Source organism: Octodon degus, unplaced genomic scaffold (assembly GCF_000260255.1).
Source record: "Octodon degus isolate 3935 unplaced genomic scaffold, OctDeg1.0 scaffold00034, whole genome shotgun sequence".
NCBI lineage: Eukaryota > Metazoa > Chordata > Mammalia > Rodentia > Octodontidae > Octodon > Octodon degus.
Window position 1 is genome coordinate 15,804,673 of NW_004524610.1, and position 23,801 is coordinate 15,828,473.

The following is a 23,801-nucleotide window of genomic DNA, read 5'->3' on the forward strand; positions in this document are numbered from 1 at the left end:
CAGATCAAACAAGCTCTGAAGAAGCGGTATGACCTTGATGTGGCCAAGGTCAACACCCTGACCAGCCCTGATGGAGAGAAGAAGGCATATATGTGACTCCTGAGCAAGATGCTTTAGATAGTGCCAACAGAATTGGGGTCATCTGAATTGAGTTTACCTAATTCTAAATATAGAGTGTCTTACCAAGAAAAAAAAAAAAAAACCAGAAGGAGAGAAGTAATGAAGGAGTATTTCTACCTCATTTCACTATCTATCATAACATTACCTAGTGATAATTCTGTTCTTAAAAATGGTCACCCTTTTGAGATCACAGTATCTCATTACCCCATGGGGTGCCTCATCCTCTCCAACCCACTAAGACTTAGACTAAAACTGTTCAAACTTCCAGGTGTGGTGGTACACACCTGTAATCCTAATGCCCAAGAAGGTGAGGCAAGAGGATTGTTTTTTGAGTTCATGGCCAACTAGCGTTGAATCAAAAGTACCTAAGCAATGGCACTTGCAATATCACTGGCTGATCATAATTTTGACTTGTGTTGTATCCACCTCATGATTTTGCTCTATAAAACTTCCTTGGAGAGTTGGGCTCACTGGCAAAGCATATGGGGGCCCTCCCATCTCCCCAGAGTCTTTCTTGTTCCCCTTTCCCCTATCCCTATTCCCCATTTCTTTTCTCTAATACATTTTCCTACTTTTAACCTCTGTTGTGGCTTAGAATTCTTTCTTCTAAGAACATGAATAGCATATTTAACATCTAGCATTTCCCCTATTTTAATATGAATTTAAGTGAAAAAGATAAAAGTCACAAGTGCTCCTAGTACTGTAGGCTGCTAAGTTAGTTGCTAACATTACAGGTAGTTAGACAGGGCTGGGTCATGAAGCACAGAAGACAGTTGTGGCCAGAGGCACATTCACTGAAGACCAGGCTTCAAGGCTTCTCCTAGGGATGGACAGCAGCGATGGACACTCTGAATAGGCTCCAATAACCTTGTCTGGGGGACCAAGACCTCCCCAGCCCATTACTTCCTGGAAAATACTTGTTTCATTCCTTGTACACTTGCTAGGTGACTTGCTTCCCCATTTAATCAATATTCCCGAGGTGGCTGTACTTGTTGTAATCTGCTGATTCCCCACAGCTTTGTCCCACCTCACACACACCTTGTGATTTCCCTTGGATCAATAGTATCTAAGTGGCTGTTCTTGTAGTCTTACTAGTTGACTGTAGCTTTGTCCCACCCTATACCTGCCTCCCCTTGGGACTGCTCAATAAACACCCATGAGAAGTGGGGTCAGTGGGCCTCCCACTCGAGCCCCCTTTTGGTTTCTCATGGACAGAAGCTTTCTTTCTCTCAATAAATTCTTCCACTCCTAACCTCTGTTCTTTCTAGAATTCACTCCCCAAGTTTAGAGATGATTTCAGCATTCTGACATCTAGTAAGTTGTAAGTTATTCTGTGGAGATCCATATACCATCCCTGTATCATGTTTCCTATATCACTAGGAAGGAGAACGAGGATGACTAGGGACAGTACATCTTACTATTTTATAAGATGTTAGTGTATTTTACCTTACTATGTGCATGAATTACTTAGAACAATCCAGGCAATAAGAGGTTGTAAGTCTTGGATAGAAAGAAAAAGGAGAGAATAAAGGAAATGAAATGGGACTACAATGTATGAATAAAATACAGCAATATTATTTATAAACAGAAAAACTTTCAAAGAGTCAAATTTGCAGTCAGGCATATTGGTGCGTGCCTCTAGTCCTAGCTTCTTAGAGGCTGACACAGGAGAATCACAAGTTTGAATACATTCCACACAGCTTAGGGAGACCTTGCCTCAAAACAAAAACTGTAGAATTAGATATGTAGCTCAGTGGTAGAGAAGCCCTGGGTGTGATTCCTGAGTACCCCTACACACACCCACTGCCTACATACACTATTTAAAATTGCTTGCTTGCCTCCAGAAAGGGGAATGGGGCAGATGAGAAAGAGAGAACTAAAGTACTATAAGTCTCTAATGCTATTTCTCTTCCTAATTATGTCTGTGATTACTCTGAGGTAAAATTAATGAGGTTGGATATGATCAAACTAACGCAAATGGTAAGAAGGGAAAGGACAGTTGACAACGAGAAGGACTACAGCAAGAACGGAATTGAATAACAGGCTATTTGGAATTCAGCCAGTATTGATTTGAGTGAAACCTGGTGAAGTAGGGGTGATGATTAAAAGAAATGATTATGTTTATTTTCATTAATGATCTGATAAGAAAAGTTAACATCTATTGGGAACCCTACATGCCAGTAAATTTAGTATTTAACACTAAATTTACTTATTAAGTCAAAGGTCCTGAAAACCCTAGAAAGAATTGATTCAAAGAAACCCCGTGTATGAGGATCAGTATATGAAGACCATGAGAGGCATGAAAGGGGCAAATCCAGAGTGTGTTGTTATTACCCTTCCTCCAGGGCAAGCTGGGTCCTCCAGGGATGGGCTCTAATTTCATGTGGTACTTTCCTTTGAATCATTTGCCACAGTCAGAATTAAATAGCAGTCTTCTTAATGTCCTGGTTGGCTCAATACTTCTCAACACTCCCTTTAGACATAGCTGCCTAAGGCGATGGTTGCCTCTCTCCTACTCACCTTACCATCCCTATCTTGTATCAAGTGGCTGCTCTGACAGGCGTTACATAAATACTTGGTAACTGAAAACTGATCTGCAGGGTTTAGATGGCGATTAGTAGGGATTTAAAGAGTTCAGAGATGGGACCAAGGCCAGGTTGCTACTACATGGAGAAGAAAGACCTCCCCAAGATTTTCTGAGGGCAATGCCCATCTGCTAACACATCACTGAAGAAGTCCCTGAATTTGAATTGTGGTTTTTAGCAGATGATTCATCTCTAATTTCTTGTACCATTGGGGATTAAATTGTATATTCCAAAGCCCCAGAGGCTGGTGATTTAGTTGGCTCTGACCTTTGGGGAAAATCTCTTATGCTGATTTGCAAAATCCCCTCCTTGGAGTGGCCCAAGAATAGCAATCTAAGGAAGAAAACCCCTAAGTGCATTTGATAAAAAAGAACTGGTGAGAGCAGACCAAATAGCTCAGCGGATTAAAGCACCTGCAAACTGGCCCACCAGGGCCTGCCATGCGTGCCCCGCCCCTCGGGGCGTGCTGAGACGTCAATTGAGACTGGGCGTGGTGGCGCGTGCCTGTAATTCCAGCTCTTCAGAGGCTGTAAACCGGCAGGTCACAAGTCCAATCTAGTAGTGAGACACTGAACACCCTGTAGACCCTTCCCTAAAATACAGAAAAAAAAAATTTTTGTTTTCTATCACTGAATTTTGTGTGATTTGCTCCACAGCTCCTTCAGATGTCCGGGCTGCCCAGCTCCCAGCTGCTCCACATTTCTGCATCCTTCAGCTCTTCACGCTGGAGCTTGCCACCTTCCACCAAGCCCTGCCCATGGGAAATGCCACCACTTCTTTTTTCTTCTGCATCCTTACTAGTGTTACAAAATCACATGCATGGGCCATGTGACACTCGAAAATGTGTGACACAAGGCAGGGCTTTACTTCATCTTTCTATCCTCTTCTTTGGTTAAGAAGTAACTTTTAATGACAATAGTGCTTTTCTTGCATAATAAAAAAATCATAATTTGATTTTTAAAGATTATCACTATCATACAATAACAAAATCCCTTATCCTCAATGCCAAAATCCAAACTTCCCTGAAAATAAAGGATTTTCTAAACCATTTGGCATTAAAATCAAAGTGGATTAAACATAAGACTCTAGTGTATTTCTTTAAGATATTTTGGGTGAGTATTTGCGTGTTTTCCAGTAGATAGACTTCTTTGTTTTCTTCAGGGTGTTGCCCCAGACTCTGCTGATCATACACCAAATAGATGTCAAAGTTCTTCTATAATTGGATAAATCCAAATTCTAAACCATGCGTGGTGCCAGTAGACATCACCAACTGCCATCGAGTACTGATTCCTCTTCTGCTTGCATCCTCTCGCCTTTTGTTGCTCTCTCCCTCAGGCCTGTGCATACAGCCAACACTCTGTCATCTGCTGGAAACAAATAAAACTTCGGACCACAAGTCGCTGTCTAGTGCTGTCTGTTACCCTTTTCTGAAAGCTTTTGGGGAAAAACTTCACTCACTCTCAGTGTCTTGGCTTTGCTTCTCAAACACTGTCATCTGTGTGTCCCTCAGTGAGCTCAGGACGTGCCACCAGGATTGTACCCGTCAACACCAATGATGCTAAGCATATTCATAAACCTGATTCAAAACTTCTTCCGGCTTTGAACAGTGGCAGTATTGTAGCCAATGAGGTTTATCCGAGGCGCGATTATTGTTAATTGAAATCTTCCGGCTGAAGGAGTCTAAAATTTTTGGCATCCACAAACGTTCTCTTTGTAAATTCTTCTATTTCTCAGATTTGTACACTCTTGTTCTTCTATTGCCTGCCCAAACACTGGAGTTCCTAATGGCTCCACATGTACTACCATTCCTCATTTTCTGTATACCCAAACTGGAAAATAGGGCTGGTCATTACTATGCCGAAGACCAGTGTCGTGCAGACGATACCCCACTCTTCTCTTGCTCAGCGGCTACTCAGTAATAGCAGATAAGGCAAGGTGACTGGGGCTGGGGTTTTTTATTTCTAGGCTGATTACTTTCTAGTTAGGTCTCATTTTCAGGGAAACAGCATAGCCTCCTCTATAGAGCCCAACATTTCTGGAGGCTTAATCATCACCTATATCCTGCTGATTCTCAAAATAATATTTCTAAGTCCAATCTTCCTAGAGTCTGAAAGCCATATATTAGCACCCTATTGGGTGGCTCCAGCTAAACGACCCATAAGTGCTTTAGGCCCTAAACTATCAGGTCCCAAAGTGAACACAGCATCTTCCCTTTGCCGCCTGATTCAGTCCTCTAGAATCCAGATCTCTCAGAGCCATCCCATCCACCTAACCCCTCTTGCCAGAAGCTGGTATACTTTAGGCCCTTCATTCTACTTTCTAGTTCCATATCAAATTAGCCACTGAGTTTTATTCCCCAAATATTTCTTATGTTATACTATGAATTTATTTCTACTTATGTAATCTTGGCCCACAGCCTAATAGGACCACTTTATTACTCTCTCTAGTTTTTTAACCTTGGCTTCAAATTATATTGTGTGCCAAAATGGTTCATTCAAAAGCAGACCTGAGCATATCATTCCCTTGCGAAACACCTTTCAACTGCTGCCTTCCAAAAGCAGAATGAAGTATGGATCTTAAGTGCACAAGGTAGGGCCTTATGGGATACAACACAGGGTCCACCCCAGCTTTTGCTCTTCCTGCACACTGGTATCCACACTCTTGCTCATCTGCCCCTTCTACCCAGAATTGCTTCCAATCTCTTTCATCCAGATAATAGCATTGGCTCCAGAAATTGCCCTGAATCCTGAAATTAGACTCAGTTCAGCCCTTAATCCTCTTACAGAAAAATGTGGGCCGGGGAGATGGCTCAGTAGAATGAGTGCTTCCCTGGCAAGCACAAGGGCCTGAGTTCAATCGTTGGTTCTGCCCTGCCAAAAAGAGAGAAAGAAAGAAAGAAAGAAAGAAAGAAAGAAAGAGAGAGAGAGAGAGAGAGAGAGAGAGAGAGAGAGAGAGAAAGAAAGAAAGAAAGAAAGAGAAAAATGTACCTACTATGTTCTATCATTCTATCACATGAGAGCCTTTATTGAGACTATCTATTCAAAGGTTTTTCTGTTATTCTATACACACAATTTCTCAGGAGGAGAGTCTATCCATATTCACCCTTGTATCATGAGTACTGCATGTCTACCTGAGTTACAGTTGGAACTCAATAAATGTTTGTCAAACAACCAATGGTACGGGCTGGGGAGATGGCTCAGTAGGATAAGCGCTTGACTGGCAAATGCAAGGATCTGAGTTCAATCTCCGGTTCCGCCAAAAAAAAAACAAACAAACAAAAAAAAACAACCAATGGTAGAGTGCACATCCTGAAGCAAATGATGTCACGGCATCATTATCATTCCACCGCTCAAAGGCACACAGTCTCAATTGCATGAATAATGTGACATAAAGTGAGTTTGATGACATGAAGCATATGATGTTCTGGGAGCCCCCAAGTGAAGTACCTAACCCTGGTGGTGAGGGGCAGCAGCACTGCAGAAGTGCCACGGTGAAGACAATGACTGAAAATCACTGTGAGGAAACAAACTGTGAAAGCTTCCCAAGTTCTGCAGGTGCTGGCAAACTGGAGGCGGGCAGATGCATCGGCACTGGGACACGGGTGAATGCAGGTGAAAGAAGGGGACAGGGCAAGGAAGGACCGCACCTCAAGCCTTTGTGAGTCTTTCATGTTTAAGAATTTGACCTTTCAATTAGTCAGTGATGAATTGTTAGACAGTGTTATAATCCCAAGTGATTTTTTTTTTTATTTCTGCAATAATAGTGAAAGGATTGGGGTGGGTCGGGGTGCAACAAGCAGAGGAACTCTGTGAAGTAGTGTTGCAGCTATTTGCGTGCAAGAGCATGGGGCCAGAGCACCGAAGAACAGAGCAGGACTCTGCACACTGTGGCAGCTCGCTCTTCGTGTCAAGGGCTAGGAGATATCAGATGCTCCAGCGATAAACTAGTCTACTGAACAGTGCCAGCTGCCAAGCCCGGCTCAGGCAACTCAGCAAGCCTCGGACTCAAAATACATTTTATAAAGGAAGTTCTTCCTGCTTGGCAATATCTGTCCCCGGTTTTCCTTCTTATCTACCCTTTGGGTTTCCCATGTAAGAGAAGCAATACAATAATTACACTTGTGTGTCCCATTTATTGCACTTAAAATTATGATCCTGAGGTGCATCTATTTATCTAAAAATGGCTCAGGTTGGGTCCAAGAGATAGCTCCAGCTGTCGCCAGCCCATACTTAGTGTTGAGATCTTTATAAAGCAAGACAGTGAGCAACAAGATTGTGAAGCAACGTTAGTGAACATAGAATGAATGAAAATATCTAAATTTTAGGCAAGGTGTAAGTATTTAATTATCCATCGAAATCATCTATAATTTGAATAACTTTTAATATCAGTACTGAAAATGAACATTGCACCTTTTTTCTCCAACCAGTTTAAAATTGGACTGACATTTATTTATTTATTTATTTATTTATTTATTTATTTCAGGGTCTAAAGGGTCTCGCTACACAGATCGGACTCATAATGATCCTCCTGATTTTAGCCTCCCAAGAACTGGGATTATAGGCGTGTGCCACCACGCCCAGTCTCCATTGCTGTCCCAGCGTGCCCCAGGGGCAGGGCTGACAAGGCAAGCTGGTGACTGAACTCTGGCCACTGCACTCTGCATAAGCAGGTACTTTAATAGACTGACATGTAGAACTGCAAGATTTAGCAAATAAAAATAGAGGCTTCCCAGCTCAATTTGTTTCAAATAAAGAAAAAAAGATAGGATAAGTTCCCTAAAGAGGGAAATCCATATAGGGTACTAAAGTCATTGTTTCTGTAATATTCAAATTCACCAATGCATGTGTATGCTACAGCATAACTCTTTTGACCCCAAACATTACCTGCAGATGATAGCGTCCTTCAACAGTATGAAGGTCGTCAAACGCTCCAAAGGCATAAACTTCATCTGACCTGAGCTCAGACATCTGGTAGCTTAGATGACAGCAGAGATCTTTCTGGCAGACTGTGTAATTTCCTGCAATTCCCTTGAGCTCCACAAAGGTGTATTCATCATGAAAGACGGTTCCCTTAAATTCCTGGTTTCCCACTGAGAAGGCGTCAATACTGCTGGCATAAGAAGTCCAATTCACTTTGGGACGGTAGGGGTGGGACTCCAGCTGGGACAGGAGGAGTTTTCCCTCTTTGGTCTTCATATCGTAATGAAATGTTCTTGGAAAATCTGGTGCATAGATTCCACTTCCTGGAAGAAAGCAGTCGAAAATACAGCTATGAAATACTATGAAAGGGTATCTCATAGTTGTTATTGTTATTGTTATTGTAAACCAAGTTACCTTTTTATTTCCTGTAAGTCATATGCTTCACTAATTTTAGTAAAAGTTGTTGATAAGGAGCCAGAGAGTTAAGACAAAATCCAATAAAATATGACACCAGGAAGGAAAAGTTTCAGGCCAAAACAGAATAGGCATGTATATTCAAGTTGACTAAAACGATATCTACACAATAATTTAGATTGAGGTTAATTCTACAGCATGTCACCTGCTAGATGTGTAAAATCCAAGAGCTAGACAGAACACTACATGCCTGCACTTCTGGTTCTCCAGGAGCTGAGGTAGAAGCATCCTGAAGTTTGAGCCCGGGCCGGGCAATTGAGCAAGTCTCTGACTCAAAATACATTTTATACAGGAAGTTCTTCCTGCTTGGCAATATCTGTCCCCAATTTTCCTTCTTATCTACCCTTTGGGTTTCCCATGTAAGAGAAGCAATACAATAATTACACTTCTGTGTCCAATTTATTGCACTTAAAATTATGATCCTGAGGTGCATCCATTTATCTAAAAATGGCTCAGGTTGGGCACAGGAGATAGCTCAGCAGTCTAAGCATCTACCTGGCAAGGATCGGAGCTCTATCCCTGGTATCACATGCTGTGCCAGCCCTGCGCCATCTCAGCCACTGAAACTCAGCATGGTGACTCACTCCTGTTATCCCAGTGCTGGGAAGGCTGAGACAAGAGGACTACTGAGTTTAAGCTGCATAGCAAGACTGTGTAACAAATAAATGAATCTTTCAAAAAAAAAAAAAAAAAGCTTAAGTTTATCCTTCCTAATGACATAACAGTGTTCCATTGTATGTGAATAGTTTCATAAGGGAAGGAGAAGGGAAGGAAAGAAAGTAAAACATAAAAAAGTAAATGGAAGAAAAAATTGGAGACAAAACTTCTGTAAATGGGAAGAGGAAGAAGGGTTGAAGCTGGGAAGGGAAATTGAAAAAAGGAATGAAGATATACTAAGTACAGGGGCAAATTCCCTATAAGGAGTGTGATAATTAGGCATGGCAAACATGTACAGATAAAAAAAAATAAAAGCCGGGTGAGGCAGCGCTCACCTGCAATCCCAGCACTCAGGAGGCTGAGGCAGGAGACTCACTGCAAGTTTGAAATTAGCCTGGGCTACAAAATGAGCTCAAGGCCAGCCTGAACTGCGTAGCAAGACCCTGTCTCAAAAATACAAAAATAAATAAATACCTCAAAATGAGAAGGTGGATGTAGCTCAGAGCAGGAACTTTGGATTTAATCCCTAGTACTAAAAATACATGCATACATACACACTTACATACATATATCCAGATGGAAATGATTGTGTTGGGGAGTACACATCACTAAAAGATGCTCTTGTGAAAGTGAGTCCCACAGTCCCCACATCACCTGTCATTCTCTGCTGAGGGTTGTGTATATTAGAGGCCAGGAAGTTGACCCCCATTCCCAGAGCCCAAGCCGAGTGGAACTCAATGGCTGACAAATGTGGCAAGACGTTCATCCAAGCTGTGGGGAAGAGGACGGTGTCCACATGGCACTTGTCCACCAGCGTGACAGCAGGGTCGTGGAAGAGCACATCAAAACACGTGAAAATGCCAAACTTCCCAAAGGCAGTGTCAAAAGTCACAACCTCAACCTCCTTCGGTGTATCAAATTGTTCTTCACCCATGAAAAGGTTTTGCTGTGATGAACGGAAAATTAAAGAAAAAGATACCCTTTAAGTTATTGACCTGGAAATCACTGTGACTGGCAAAGTGGATGCTCACATCTCATTAGGCAGTGCCAGTTTCATCTGTGAGCTGGGTCTTCTGGGAAACGGAGAGCCAGAGCCTGCCTGCTGGGAGGGAGCCTGTAGTCCAAACTTCACATTACTGATGTGCACTTGACCCCCCCTTATCTCTCACCTCCCGAGGTAAAGGAGTGAAACACATAATCTCTATTTGCCAAGGAGACTTAGCTGTTTCATATGAACAAAGAACATTATTAGATTCTCTTCCTCACGACCAAGTCTGTCTGGTGAATTCCTAAACACACTCAGCCTGAAAGTCTCTCGCCACACCTGGTCATTGCTTCTCATGTTTCATTCCTACTCCATCGCTAAAGCATCCTTATTATCAGCTGTAACAGTTTCTCCCTCTCGCCCACTAACTCACCAAGCATTCAAAGACCTGTTTCTTTGCGCTTTCACTTTACCTTATGGTAGCGGGCCACCAGCTTTCCCTGGGAATCGAACACCACATTTGTGTTGTAATGGTAACGGCCATCCGGGGGACACTGAGGGTCACTGGTGTTGCAGGCCTTCTTGTCGCCTATATTTGCCACCACATAGATACCATTGTTTCTGGCCAGGCAGCTGAGCCTTTCTTGTACTGGAGTGTGGCCAAATCTGGTATGCATTGTTTGGAAGAAAAAATTTAAATCAAGCTTAGCTTTCAACTTAATTCAGAATGATAGTTGCCGTAATCTATTTTTTCCTATATACAAAAATAAATTCTGAATTACAATAGATAGAAGAAGTAAGATGAGAAGGGTGCCACATGTTTATGATGTCAGGGCTGAGGGAGGCTGAGGCTGGCAAATCCTAAGTTTCAACCCAGCCTGGGCAACTCAATGACTTAGAGAGATCCTGTCTCAAAGTTTAAAATTTTAAAATAGGGATGGGGATGTAGTTTGTCATGAAGGCTCTGAGTTCAATCCCCAGATGACAAAAAAAAAAAGGAAAAAAAGAGGAGGAGATAAAGGAAAGAAGGAAGGAAGGAAAGAAGGGAGGTAGGGAGGAAGGAAGGGAGGAAAAGGAAGTTCAGAAAATAATTAAAACCCCCATGCAGTTGAGAATCTGGTTGTACAAAGGTCTTCTTGGAGGCCAGGATATAGTTCAATAGCACAAGCACCAGCCTGGCAAGTGTGAGGTCCTGATTTCGAAAGTCCTCTAGGGTAAGATTCAAGGCTGTATATGTTTTTCCTTCATGGCATAGTACTCTGTATCACAACCTATAATCAATCCATATTCACTTATGTGTTCATCTTTAAATGTCTGCAGCATCATGTAGATATTATGGGCAAAGACCTGCGTAGCCTGCTCATTGAACCCACGCCTCAAAGCAGAGACATTACAGGCAATTCAAATGAGCGAACCAAAACTGGGAACCAGGAGGATCCTGGGAAGAAGGCACAGTAGGAACATCAGGGACCTGGCTTCCTCCCAAGACAAAAGTGCCATTTGCTGAACCTGTCTAACGAACCATTTTGAAACTGTGAAGTCAATTCAAAGGTTCACACCTTCCGGAAGCCTGGGAATGTAAATTGTAGTTCACTTCAGCTGTCAGCTCAGGAATGGCAGGTGATTCCAGCCCCCACCACCTCCAGCCCACGTGGGTCTGTTTCTGAAGGAACCTGTGGGCAACTTCTGGGAACAGGATGGACCAGTAAGGATGCTGTCCTCCAAACGCAGGGCTCTGTGTGCTGGGCACTGAAGCTGCTTCTGTGCAGGACATGCAGATGCCAAGGTGGGCAACAGCCTTGCTCTTACATCCACACTGCCCTGTGTTCAAGCCCTGACTTCCATGTCCAGGTCCGGCAGCCACCACTGTGTTTAAAGAGAGCAGTAGTTTCCTTTGTTTTTTTCCTTTATGTTTTCCTTTTTGGAAACCAGAAGAGAGAAGAGGAGACAGAAGAAATGCATCAACCCCTGAAAATGGAGAATCTAATATCCAAAGCCACAGCATTATAAGATGTAATCAGTTATAAACAATTCATAAAGAACACAAAGACTAACACAAAACAAACCAACAGAAACTGCCCCTGAAAAAGATCAGAGGTAGGTCCACAAGACAGACCTCATGGTAATGATCTTAACAACGTTCAAGGGGCATGTGGACAAAGTCAAGGAAAACGAGTGAGATAGAAACATCAACAAAGAGAAAGCCTAGAAGAAACCAAAAGGAAATTTGGAGCTGAAAATCACTACCATCAAAGTAAAATCAGTGACACTAATTCCAAGATTTGAGTAGACTGTGGGAAGCTGAGGCAAACAGATCCCTCATTTCAGCCCAGTCTGAGCAACTCAGTAACTTAGAGAGAGCCTGTCTTGAAATTTAAAAATTTGAAATAGAGCTGGGGTTGTAGTTCAGGGTGAAGGCCCTGACTTCAAGCAATGATCATGAAGACAAGGCAAGTTAGATTACTAAGTCTGAGAAATGGCAATAAAAGATTGAAGTAAAGGGAATAGACCCTAAAGGACTTGTGAAATGACAAATGGACAAAAACATCTATAGTCAGGTAAACATGAATACATATGTAAATGCACAGGAATTCACAGTATTTGCTATTGAATTTCCACTTGTAACTCTATTTTTTTTTTACAAAGAATATACTCTATTGAGAAAAAAAATGATTAGCTAACAACTAATAATGTTCTATCCCACTTTGTGTTTCTGTATAATTTAAGAGATTAACTCTTTAAAAACTATTAATATGCTTTCAGGTATGCAATGAATGAAGATGTAAACTCATGAAATTAATTGCTGAAAGCAGAAAGACAAAAGTAATAGTTTGAAAAGATAATGGCCAAAAGCCTCCCAGATTTGAACAGGACATAAATACTCCACCATGCTTGACACACTCAAAGCGAGATGAGCACAAAGGCCCAGACTGGAATGTCCCACATTCACATGAAAGTCAAAGAGACAATGTGACTCTCAAAAGCAGGAAGGATAGTGACTCATAACATGCTCAGGCTCCCCATCAGAAACCTGAGGGGAAAGCAGCAAACACACGCAAAGCTAAGTGTGACGTGCTGACAGAAAGCTGTCACCAAGAGTCCTGCAGCCACAAAAACTGTTTTTTAAAAGTGGTGGAGACATTAAGAGATTTCCACATAAATACAAACCAGGGGAACTCGTTACTACAAAACCTCTTCTCTTCTATAAGCAAGAAGTTCTTGCTTAAATGAAATTAACAAGGAAACTCTGTGAGGTGCAATGAAAGGACACTAGCAAGTCCTTTAAACAAAAACTGTTTAAAGTAATAAAAATCTAGATAAACATTAATACGTATATAAATGCACAGGAATTCACAGCATTTGCTGTTGAATGTCCATTTGTAACTCTTTTTTATTTTTAAAAAGAATTCATTCTATTGAGAAAAATGATTAGCTAACAACTAATATTATTTTACCCCACTTGGTGTTTCTATGTAATTTAAGAGATTAACTCTTTAAAAACTATTAATATGCTTTTAGGCATACAATGAATAAAGATGTAAACTCATGAAATTAATTGCTGAAAGAAGAACTATATAAACAATTATGTTACTGAGGTTAGCACAAGTCTAAAGCCATACCACCCTGAACTGCCCAGTCTTGTCTGAAATTGACATGAGGTCACACTTCAGTGACCTGTCTAGATACAGCAGAGCTATCTTACTAAGCCCAGAATCCATCTTAATTGTCACAGGAACTATGGTGGAAATAGCTGCAGGATACATGGAAAAGCAAGAAACTGAAATTGTGTTATGCGTATTATCAGACCATAGTGCAACAAATTTGGAAATCAACAGCAAAAAACAACAAACAACTTAATAAACACATGGAAATTAAATAGCATCCTCTTGAATAACCAACGGAACACAGATGAAATTAAGTAAGAAATTAGACAGTTTCTACAATGATGTAATAATGACAACACAACATACCAAAACTGATGGGATGCAAGAAGAGCGATTTAGCAGGGAAATTTCTAGTGGTGAATTTCCATATCAGAAAAATAGAGCCAGCTGAGATAAACAACCTAATGTTGAACCTCAAGCTTTGAGAAGAAGAGTAAGTCAAACCCAGATCTTGTACAAGGGAAAAATTATAAAGATCAGAGCAGAAATTAATGCACTTGAGATTAAGAAAACAATACAAAGAATTAAAGAATGAAAGAGTTGGTTCTTTAACAGATGAAATAAATAAAATTGACAAAACCTTGGCCAACTTAATCAAAAAGGAAATAAAAAAAATCAAATTCATGCAATGAGAAATGAAAAGGATGAAATTGCAACAGACCCTACAAAAATCCAGATCATCCATCCCTACTTCCAGAACTTGTACTGTAATAGAAATCAGAAGACATGGACAGATATCTAGATACATATAAATTACCAAAGCTGAGTCAGGAAGATATAAAAATTCTAAATAAACCAATATCAGTCAATGAAATGGAAGATGTAATTAAAACTCTACCAATAAAAAAACAACCAGGCCAGGAAAGATTCACTACTGAATTCTACAAGAAATTTAGAGAGGACTAAATGTTGCTACTTCTCAAACACTTCAATTAAATTGAAAAGGAAACAATGCTCCCTAATTCATTCCTGGAGGCAAGTATTACCCTGATACTAAAGCCAGAGAAACACACAACCTGAAAAGAGAACTACAGGCCCATCTCCCTAAGAAACACAGATGAAAAAGTCCTCAATAAGACATTGGCAAGTAAAATACAGTATATCATCAAAAAGATTATATACAACATGACCAAATAGAATTCATCCCAGTGATACAGGGATGGTTCAACATCACACAAATCAGTAAACATAGTGCACCATATAAACCAAGCCAAGGACAAAAGCCATATAATTACCTCAATAGATGCACAAAAAAAATTTGAGAAAGTCCAAAACATATTTATGATAATATCCCTGCAAAGAATTAGAATAAGTTGCCTTTATCTCCATCTGATTAAAGCCGCCTATGACAAACCAACAGCCAACATCACACTAAAAGGTCAAAACCACAAAGCTTTTACTCTAAAATCAGGAACAAGATCAGGATGTCCCATACCACCACTCCTATTCAGTGTAGTTCTGGAAGCACTAGCCAGAGCAATTAGACAAAAGAGAGAAATGAAAGGAATAAGGATTGGAAAGGCCAGGGAAGATAGCTCAGCAGCTTAAGTGACTGCCTGGCACAAGATCCTAAGTTTGATCACTGGTACCATAAAAAAAAAAAAAGCAGGATCGGAAAGGAAGTGAAATTATCATTATTCACAGATGCCATGATACTTTACATGGAAGACCCAAAAACTCTAACAAAACACTTCTAAATAATAACCAAATTCAGTGATATAATTGGATAAAAGTTGTTTTGTTTTGTTTTGTTTGTATTTTAGTACACGGTCTACAGGATCTCACTACACAGACTGGACTCATAGTGGTCCTCCTGTTTTCAGCATCCCAAGCACTGGGATTACAGGCATGCACCACCATGCCCAGTCTCAGTGCATGCTCTGGGCATGCGGCCAGCATGGCAGGATGGGGATCGAACCCCAGTTGCTGCACCTGCCTAAGCCGGTGCTTTAGTCTGCTGAGGTATCTGGCTGGCCCTAGCTGGATACAAAGTTAAGACTCAAAAATCAATAGCATTCCTGTACATGAACAACAAACACACTGAAAGAGAAATTGAGGAAGCCACATCCTTCACAACAGCATTCAAATACCATTCAAATAGATGAAATACCTAGAAATCAATCTAACAAAAGAAGCAAAAGACATCTGTATTGAAAACTATAGTACTCTCTCTGAAAAAGGAGATAAAAGAGGATACCAGAAAATGGAAATATATCCTTTGTTCTTGTGTAGAAAGAAACAATATAATGAAAATAGCCATACCCCAAAAAATTGTTATATAAATGTAATGCAATCCCAATCAAAATAACAGTAGCATATCTCATTGAATTAGAGAAAGTAATACTAAAATTCATTTGAAACAAAGAGACGTATAATAGCAAAAGCAATTCTGGGCAACAAAGGCAAGGCAAGAAGCATCACCATCCCTGACTTGAAATTACACTATGAAGCTATTGTGATAAAAACAGAATGATACTGGGAGAAAATAAAAACAAAAAAAAAAACAGACCAGAGAATCAGTGGGACAGACTAGAAGATGAAGAAACAACTCCACACTTAGCCACCTTATCTTTGACAAAGGAGCTGAACATCCTCACTGGAAGAATGGTAACCTCTTTACTAAGTGATGGTGGGAAAACTACCTTTCCACATGACGAGGATTAAAACTAGACCCATATCTTTCATCCTGAACTAAGCAAATTTGAAATGGATCAAAGGTCTAAATATTAAAACATAAACACTTAATCTTCAGGAAGATGGAATAGGTAGAACTCATGAAGACACTGGTATCAGCAAAGACTTTATGAACAAAACCCCGATCATACAGAAAATATCAGAAAGAATTAACAACTGGGATCGCATCTTATTAAAAAGCTTGTGCACAGCAAGTACACACAAAAACAAAACAAAACAGAGTGAAGAGAAGCCACAGAATGGGAACAAATTTTGCCAGCTGTTCCTCAGGCAAAGGACTAATAGCAAGAATGTATGAAGAACTCACGAAAGAAATCAGACCTCCAAGAGTTAAAAACCCAACCCAAATGCTAGGCATCTGAAATGAATACACACTTTTCGGGTGAAGAAGTACAAATAGCAAAATGAATATGTGAAAAACTGTTCCACATCATTGGTCATCTGAGAGATGCAAATGAAAACAATGCTGAGATTCCATCTCACTGCAGAATGAATGGCTATTGTTAGAAATCAGTGGCACATGCTGATGGGGCTGTAGGGAAAAAGGAACCCTTGTCCATTGTTCATGGGAGTGAAGACCGGTACAACTGCTATGGAAATCAGTGTGGAGATAGCTGAGAAAACCAAAACAAGAGGTTCCATTTGACCTTTATTCTTCCTCCTCTTGTTATCTTCTCAGAAGACTTAAAAGCACCATTCCACAGTGATATGGCCACACCCATGTGTACACTGGTTCTGTCGTAATAGCCAGATCTTGGTAACAGCCCAAACGCCCATCAACTAATTAATAGATAAAGATGCTGTGGTTTTTAATACAATGGAGTACTACTTTGCTATAAAGAAGGCTAAACTTAAGACATTTCTAGCTAAATGGATGCACCTTGAGACCTTACTTTTAAGTGAAATAAATAGTACACACGTGTTTAAATATCACATTGTTTCTCTGGTATGAGAAACTGAAAGTGTAAATAAGGATCAAAATATGTACGAGATATTGGGAAATGGGAGGAAAAGTTGCAAATGGGAGGGGACGAGGGGGAAGGCAAAATGAAGGAGCAGACAAGAAAAACAGATTAGAAGGAAAAACTAGAAATAAAGCTTTTGTAAAAGAGGAGGGAAAGAAGGATTGAAGGAAGAGAAAGAAGAAGCAAGATAGATCATATACAGCTACAAATTCCATACGATGAATATTATCATTATGTACATCTAAAATGTACTAATAAGGGCCGGGGAGACAGCTCAGTAGACTAAGTGCTTGCCTGGCAAGCGCAAGGGCCTGAGTTCAATCCCCGGTTCCACCAAAAAAATAAATAAAATGTACCAATAAGCTGGGCATGGTGGTGCACACCTCTAATCCAAGCACTCGGGAGGCTGAGGCAGGAGGATCACTGAGTTCAATACCAGCCTGTAATACAAAGTGAGCTCAAGACCAACCTGAACTGCATAGCAAGACCCTGTCTCAAAATAAATATAATAATATAAAATTTATCTTTAAAAATATATTTTATGTCTATTTTGTATCTGTGTATTCAAATGGGTAGGACTGATATACAGTTACATTCTCTTAATGAATAGAGGGATTTGTTCTAATGGTGTTTGTAAGTAGGATATCATGTCTGCATCTTGTACAGCAATTAACCACTAGGAAGAATGTATGCAATGTGTTAATTATTGAAACTGTCCTACCAGTTTGGTTTGAAACTGTCTCATTGCTATTTGTTTCTCAATAAATTTATGGATATATATATATATATATATATTGAATTCTGGAAAAAAATTTCAAAATGTAATTAATATACATAGATAAAGTAAATAAAATTACTGCATTCATGAATTTTTAAAGAATATACAGAAAAGGAAATCAGAAGGGAAATAAAGGTGTGTCACTACAAAACAAATCCATTAAATGCAGAAGAAACCACTGATGCAGGGAACCAGAGACAAGAATCACAAGATGTCCAGAAAGCACACAGGAAAGTCCCTCCTAGGTCTGATTTCCAGCGACTCAACTAACGCAGGACTGACACAACCACCATCAGCTGCCTCTTCCCAGCTAGAACAAGGTGACGATCGTGGTAGCATCCTTCCCACTCTGCTCCTTTACCTGTTAGGATGATTACAGGGAGTCCAATCCACGTGAGGATCTGGGATGTCCTCCAAGTATGGGTAGATCGATTCCCTGGTGAAACGGACACCGTAAATACCATCTTCTGGAGTCACAATAATATGGGCACCCTGTCAAGAGCACAGCTAATAAAAACTTTTCTCAAACACATGGAAATCAAAGGAGCTGGGTGCTGCAGGAAGAACTGGGAGGCCAGCAGTCTTGGTTTTCTATATTTTTATAACTTCCTGTTTTTTCCCCAAGCACTCGAAGTGTCTAATCCTGCCATGCTAGTTTCTAAGGATGCTTTCCCTCTTTCATAGACATGAATACTTCTGCAGGACATTCATGGCTCTGGCAGCCTCCGCAAACATTAACTATACACCCAGCTCGTGGCCAAATCTTTTCCCTTCCTGAACTTTGACCAGCCACGGCGCCTGGCCGTGTCGGCACTGACTTGTAACTCAAATGCTCTGTTCACTGGCACTTCTGCTTTGGCCTCTCAGTGCTGTGTCTTGAAGACACCACTCCTGCTCCTCACAAGGAGGGTCCTCACACGCTGCCTGACCTACAGGAGCCTACAAGGACTTCCTCAACCAATTGGACACCTCGGGATTGGAGGATCACCTCGAAAGCTGTTGTATCCTTTAAGGAAACAATTGGACAAAAACATGAAGAAGAACCTCAGAACTCCTGGTAACCTTTTAAATTTTAATATGTGTGACAATATACTGTATATTCATTGGTTGTTATTGTACATACTTGTAATTCTAGCTCCTGAGGAGGCTGAGGTCAGAGGATTACATGTTATAAAATTTTAAAGGGGCTCCTTGGGTTCAGTCTTCCAAGCCTCTGTGCCATAAACACATAGACATACATACCTATGAGCTTTGTCACAATTTTTACATCCCTGTTGTATATCTGATCTATTACTACTACTACTGTTATTTAAACAGTCATTTAATTATCCATAACACATCCTTCCACTTTATGATTTGCTTTAAGCTTAATCATTCAACTCAAGGATGTAATATAAATTAACATTTGTGGTTTTATCTTGCAATTAGAATCAGATATGAAGTATATAATATACACTAGTAAGTAATTTGCAACTTTGGTGTTATAGTTCTCAACTTGTAAATTTACCTGAACACCTTAAGAGGCCAAGAGTACACCAAGCACAGCGTCGGGTCCCTCGCCCACTGACCCACCATCCCCACAGTGACACCACATTGACAGCAAGTTGCTCAAGGTTCTGCTGTCTCTCAGTGATGACCGGAGTGTCCTTATCTTAACCTTCCTCTCACCAGTAGGGCAGCAGACAGTGTCCTTGTTCTAACAGTGTGAGTTAGGAAGTTGGATTCTAGCTGTCCCCAGTGATCTCTGCTGTCCTGATACAGAGGACATCAAAAAGTGTGGCTGCCCCTGGTGCCTGTGCTCTGGTTCCCAGCTTTCCCATAGAATCTAGCACTACGGAGGCAGGAGAGGCGGTACCTGCTTGGCTGCGGCTATGATTGCTCCTTCTAGAAGGTCCAGGTTCCGGTTCATTAATGCCAGCGCCTCTTCAGGAGACACTGGGGTGAGGGTGACATTAGCCAGTATCACCGCATGTTCATAAACAGCTGCAATGAAAGTATCCAAGGAGCTGACTTGTAAGAAGGAAAAAACTGACAAGGTTGCAGAAACCAGCAGCTGAGAAGGAATCATGCTGGAATCCAAAGACTGCCAAGAGCCAGGACATGTCTTGCTATTTATGCAAAGAGAGCAGAGGGTGTCACATGACTCCCAGAACTTAGTATCTTAAAGATAAACTCCAGAAGCTAATCTTCAGCCAGGCGGTACACAGCAGTGATTCCAGCTCTCGGGAGGCGGAGGCAGGAGGTTCATGATCGAGCCTGGGCTGCATAGTGAGAGTGCAAGGCTAGCCTGAACTACACAGCAAGAACAAACAAAATCAAAACCAGGTAATCATCAGAAAGCTTTATGTCTTCACAGTCTTCTAAGACAACAAAAGACCTTCTCTTCTTGCAAACAATGAGTAGAGCTCAGGAAGTATGTGCGTGTTATGTTTTTAGGGCTGCCTAGAAACATTCCTGGAATCAGGTGGTGAAAACAACAACATATTGTCCTGAAAGGAAAAGGTTGGAGGATGCCAGTAGCATTGGCTCCTCCTTAAGGTAGGAGAGAAGGAAAGGGCTTGGCCTGAGTCCCGGGCTCATAGATGGCTGTCCTTCTCTTTCTCTTCAGGTGCTGTTTGTTTAGACTATCCCTGAACTCACCATATAGCCCAGGCTGGCCACAAACTTGTGGCAATCCTTCTGCCTCAGCCTCCCAGTGCTGGGAGCACAGGCATGCAACACCCTACCCAGCCAAATCCTTGCTATTTATCAAGAAATCAGTCTTTAGATTTAATAAGCACCTGACTCCAGGATGACCTCATCTTAGCTAATGAGATCTCAACCCTGTTTGCAAAGAATATCATATTCTGAGGCACTGGATTTCAACTATGAACTTTCATAGCACATGTGTTTTAGATTTTCAATATAGAGTAGTGTGTGTGATTTTATTATAGGCAGCTAAATTCGATAGAAGCAGATATGTGCTCTGAGAGGAGCTAGACTCTCAACTAAGTAAACAGAAAAAAATAAAGACGTCAGAACTGTGTATTGTGGCTGGAGGCATATCTGAAAAAGGCTAAGCCTCAAAATGATGATGCAGGCCAGGTGTGGTGGCACATGCCTATAAGCCAAGCACTTGGGAGGCTGAGGCAGGAGGATCACTGGGAGTTCAAGGCCAACCTGAGTTACAAAGTGAGTTTGAGGCCAACCTGAACTTCATAGTGAAACCCTGTCTCAAAAAGACACAGAAAATAAAATTAAGATGACACAGTGATTGGGTGTAAATGCTTCCCTAAGGGATAAACAATAATTTGAGATAATCTTGTAGTTAGCACCACCTGCTCCAGTAATTCTAGACCAAAACATCTGGGCCCATTCCTTCCCTAAAACATCTTTATTTTTTCATGTACCCTTGCTGTGTGAAATCCTTCTGTATTGGATCAATATTAGCCAAGCGGCTATACTTATAATCCTATAGGTTGATTGTAGTTTGACCCACACTGAGCCCATATTGTGACTTCATGGTATAAATTACTGCTAGCTGTGGGCCTCTGTGGCCGCCCCACTCAGAACCCTGTCTCGAAATCCAAGATCTCTTTTTTCGCAGTCCGACTCTCCTAACTTCATTTTTGGTTCATGGCTTCATTCCTTGATGTTGTCAGACCACAAACTCAGCACATTTGACAGGCAGGAGGATGGGAGTTCTAGCTCTCTTGCACGAATTTGAAGTCACCAAAGCTGCCATTCTCAGAAGAGAAGACAGGCAAACACCGAGGATTAAAGCTGCCAGGAGCAGGGTCTGCTGCTGAAACCAGAATTCTACTAAGATATCTTGGCCTGTGATTAATGAATTGCTGGAAGCTTCCTGTGGGCCTCCTGGAGACTTGAAACTCAGGCAGGTGAAGGGTGCCCTTCACCATTGCTGTGAGTTTTCCCTCCTGCTCTGCCGCCAACTTCCCAGGGTAAATGGACTCAAATCAGGGTAAAAGGTCACACTTCGTAGCTTGATCTGGCCTTCAGCTCACAGTGATTCTCCCGTCTCAGCCTCCTGAGAGCTGTGATTGTGGGCATGCACCACCATGCCCAGCTGAGCTTATTTTAAATTTTGCCCAAAGTGGAAGCTACCCCTGAGGGAAGGCCTTTTCCCTGAGTCTATTCCACGGGAGCCAGGGGACCTACAATGCCAACACCTCTCTTTTGGCAAGGGGGAGGGTAGCCCAGATGCTGTGTCACTGGACCAGGACAGCCTTCCTAGCCCAGGACACCACACCGCATCTATCCTGGTTTCTGGCATGCATGAAGGCCAGCAAGGATCAGATGAAACACAGCACTGCTTGCAGTAGCTGGGCCTTCACTGGGCTTATGACCAGGAGCACAGCCAGTCTCTGTAGCAACTCCGGAGCTCCTCCCCTCACCCCTGATGCCCTGGACATGAGATTTATGGCCGCACGCTGCCCACCTGCAGCTCCGCTCACACAGCGGATGCTGGGGGAAGTGCCTGGAAAGAAGCAACTCCAGCTGCACAGCAAAGCCCTGGGGGGCCCTCCAGACCTCCCAGCCAATCCTGCATGGGTGGAGCAGGGGCCCAATGAGTAGAAAAGTGACATCCTGCTCCCAAAAGGAAGGATGGGGCATGCGCTAGCCTGTCCCACAGTCTGTTTCTGCTACCAGAGTAGTGACAGCTCAAGCCCAGGAGACAAGCTCCAAAGGGAACTCGGAGGTATATCCCATCCCCTTCAAGCAGAAAGAACCTGAAACTAGAGAAAGGATCCAAAACCAAGGCCTGAGCGGGTTGCCCACTGTCTCCTGCCCTGCCCCTGGTGGACTCCAGGGCAAGCAAGTGGCCCCAGCATGTGGGTGAGATGGGAGGTCGGCTAGGCACTGCTGCTGAGGACCTGAACAGTGGGCAGCAAGCAGGGGCCAGCACCCGGAGGCCGGGGCTCGTGTCAGTGTTCCTCCCTGCTGAACCCAGTTGATGACGTTGTCGGCAGTGTAAGCATATATTTTGGGCCTAAGACTTAACAAAAACATTTTTTACATTTTTTAATATTGCCTCTAAGCATGGTGCCGTGGACTTTTCCCAAATTACAATTTAATTTCAAGAGCTACATTGGCTTCGTTTTCGACTCTAGAATTGGGCAAAGAGGATTACGTAAAGCAAAGTGATAAGTGTTACAATGGGCTGAGAAGGAAAATATTGTTTCTGTAGACAGAGAAATGCTGAGGAAACAGAAACAGAAGAATGATGGGCTGGCCACAGCGCAGTTACTTTCCTTGCGAGGACACTGGGTGACAGTACCAAAGAAAATAACGGACTCGCGCCATGTTGTTTTAAGTCACCTCTTTCATTCATTGTCAAACCAACTGAAACTGGAAATTTTGGTTGTTATCTCTCCAATCCTGATTTCTTAGAAGGCCAGATAAACAGAGTAGTTTCAATTCACTGATGTGGAAATTTGGTGTAATTGCATTTTGGTTTTTAGCGTGACTGGCTGAATTCCAGGGCTGAGGCTGATTTCTAAACAATAAATTCCTGCAGTGTCTTGTGTGGCTGGAACGTCTACACTGTCATCCGTTACCACCCTAAGTGACCACTCCAGCTGTAAAGGAAGAATCCAAGAGAGATGCAAGTGGGGAGACCAAAGGCGTTTTCTGCTGCCCGGGTCTCTGGACTTAAAATGCTGGAAAAAGCCCACAAATGCTGCCATCGCATCTTCTGTGGGGACGGGGGATGTCCCTGAACACAGTGATCTCAGCCGCCCAAAAACATCCCAGAGAAGTCACGTGCTCTCCTGTAAGTCTCTTCCAAGAGTTAATCAGTGACCAACCAGCAGGAAAACTGGGTCAAAGGCTGCTAGGGGAAAGGTGACAGGAGTCCTTTCTAAGGAAGCTCCCGCTAGCACAGGTCTCAACGGATGCCTGCATATCGTACCGGGCTTCACCAAAACTGGCCAGAGTTTAAGATGGCATAAGTTCAGAA

The 23,801-nt window shown here is 42.0% G+C and overlaps 1 protein-coding gene and 1 pseudogene across 3 annotated transcripts in view; one reads left to right on the forward strand and one right to left on the reverse strand.

Moving 5' to 3' along the window:
* The window catches only part of Vnn1 (vanin 1), a 32,727-nt gene extending 12,773 nt beyond the window's left edge, over positions 1-19,954 (reverse strand). For 2 of the 3 annotated variants that reach the window (XM_023714247.1, XM_023714248.1), the window contains exons 1-3: positions 10,214-10,296; positions 9,410-9,701; positions 7,589-7,947 (exon numbers count right to left, since the gene is read on the reverse strand). In XM_023714247.1, coding sequence (XP_023570015.1) covers positions 7,589-7,947; positions 9,410-9,689 — 639 coding nt within the window. In that variant the 5' untranslated portion in view covers positions 9,690-9,701; positions 10,214-10,296. Of the gene's footprint in view, positions 1-7,588; positions 7,948-9,409; positions 9,702-10,213; positions 10,407-18,203; positions 18,335-19,697 lie in introns of those variants that run through there. The other variant, XM_023714249.1, reaches the window with a different exon arrangement.
* LOC111816573 lies at positions 4,301-4,413 on the forward strand (annotated as a pseudogene).
* Positions 19,955-23,801: the final 3,847 nt, after the last annotated feature.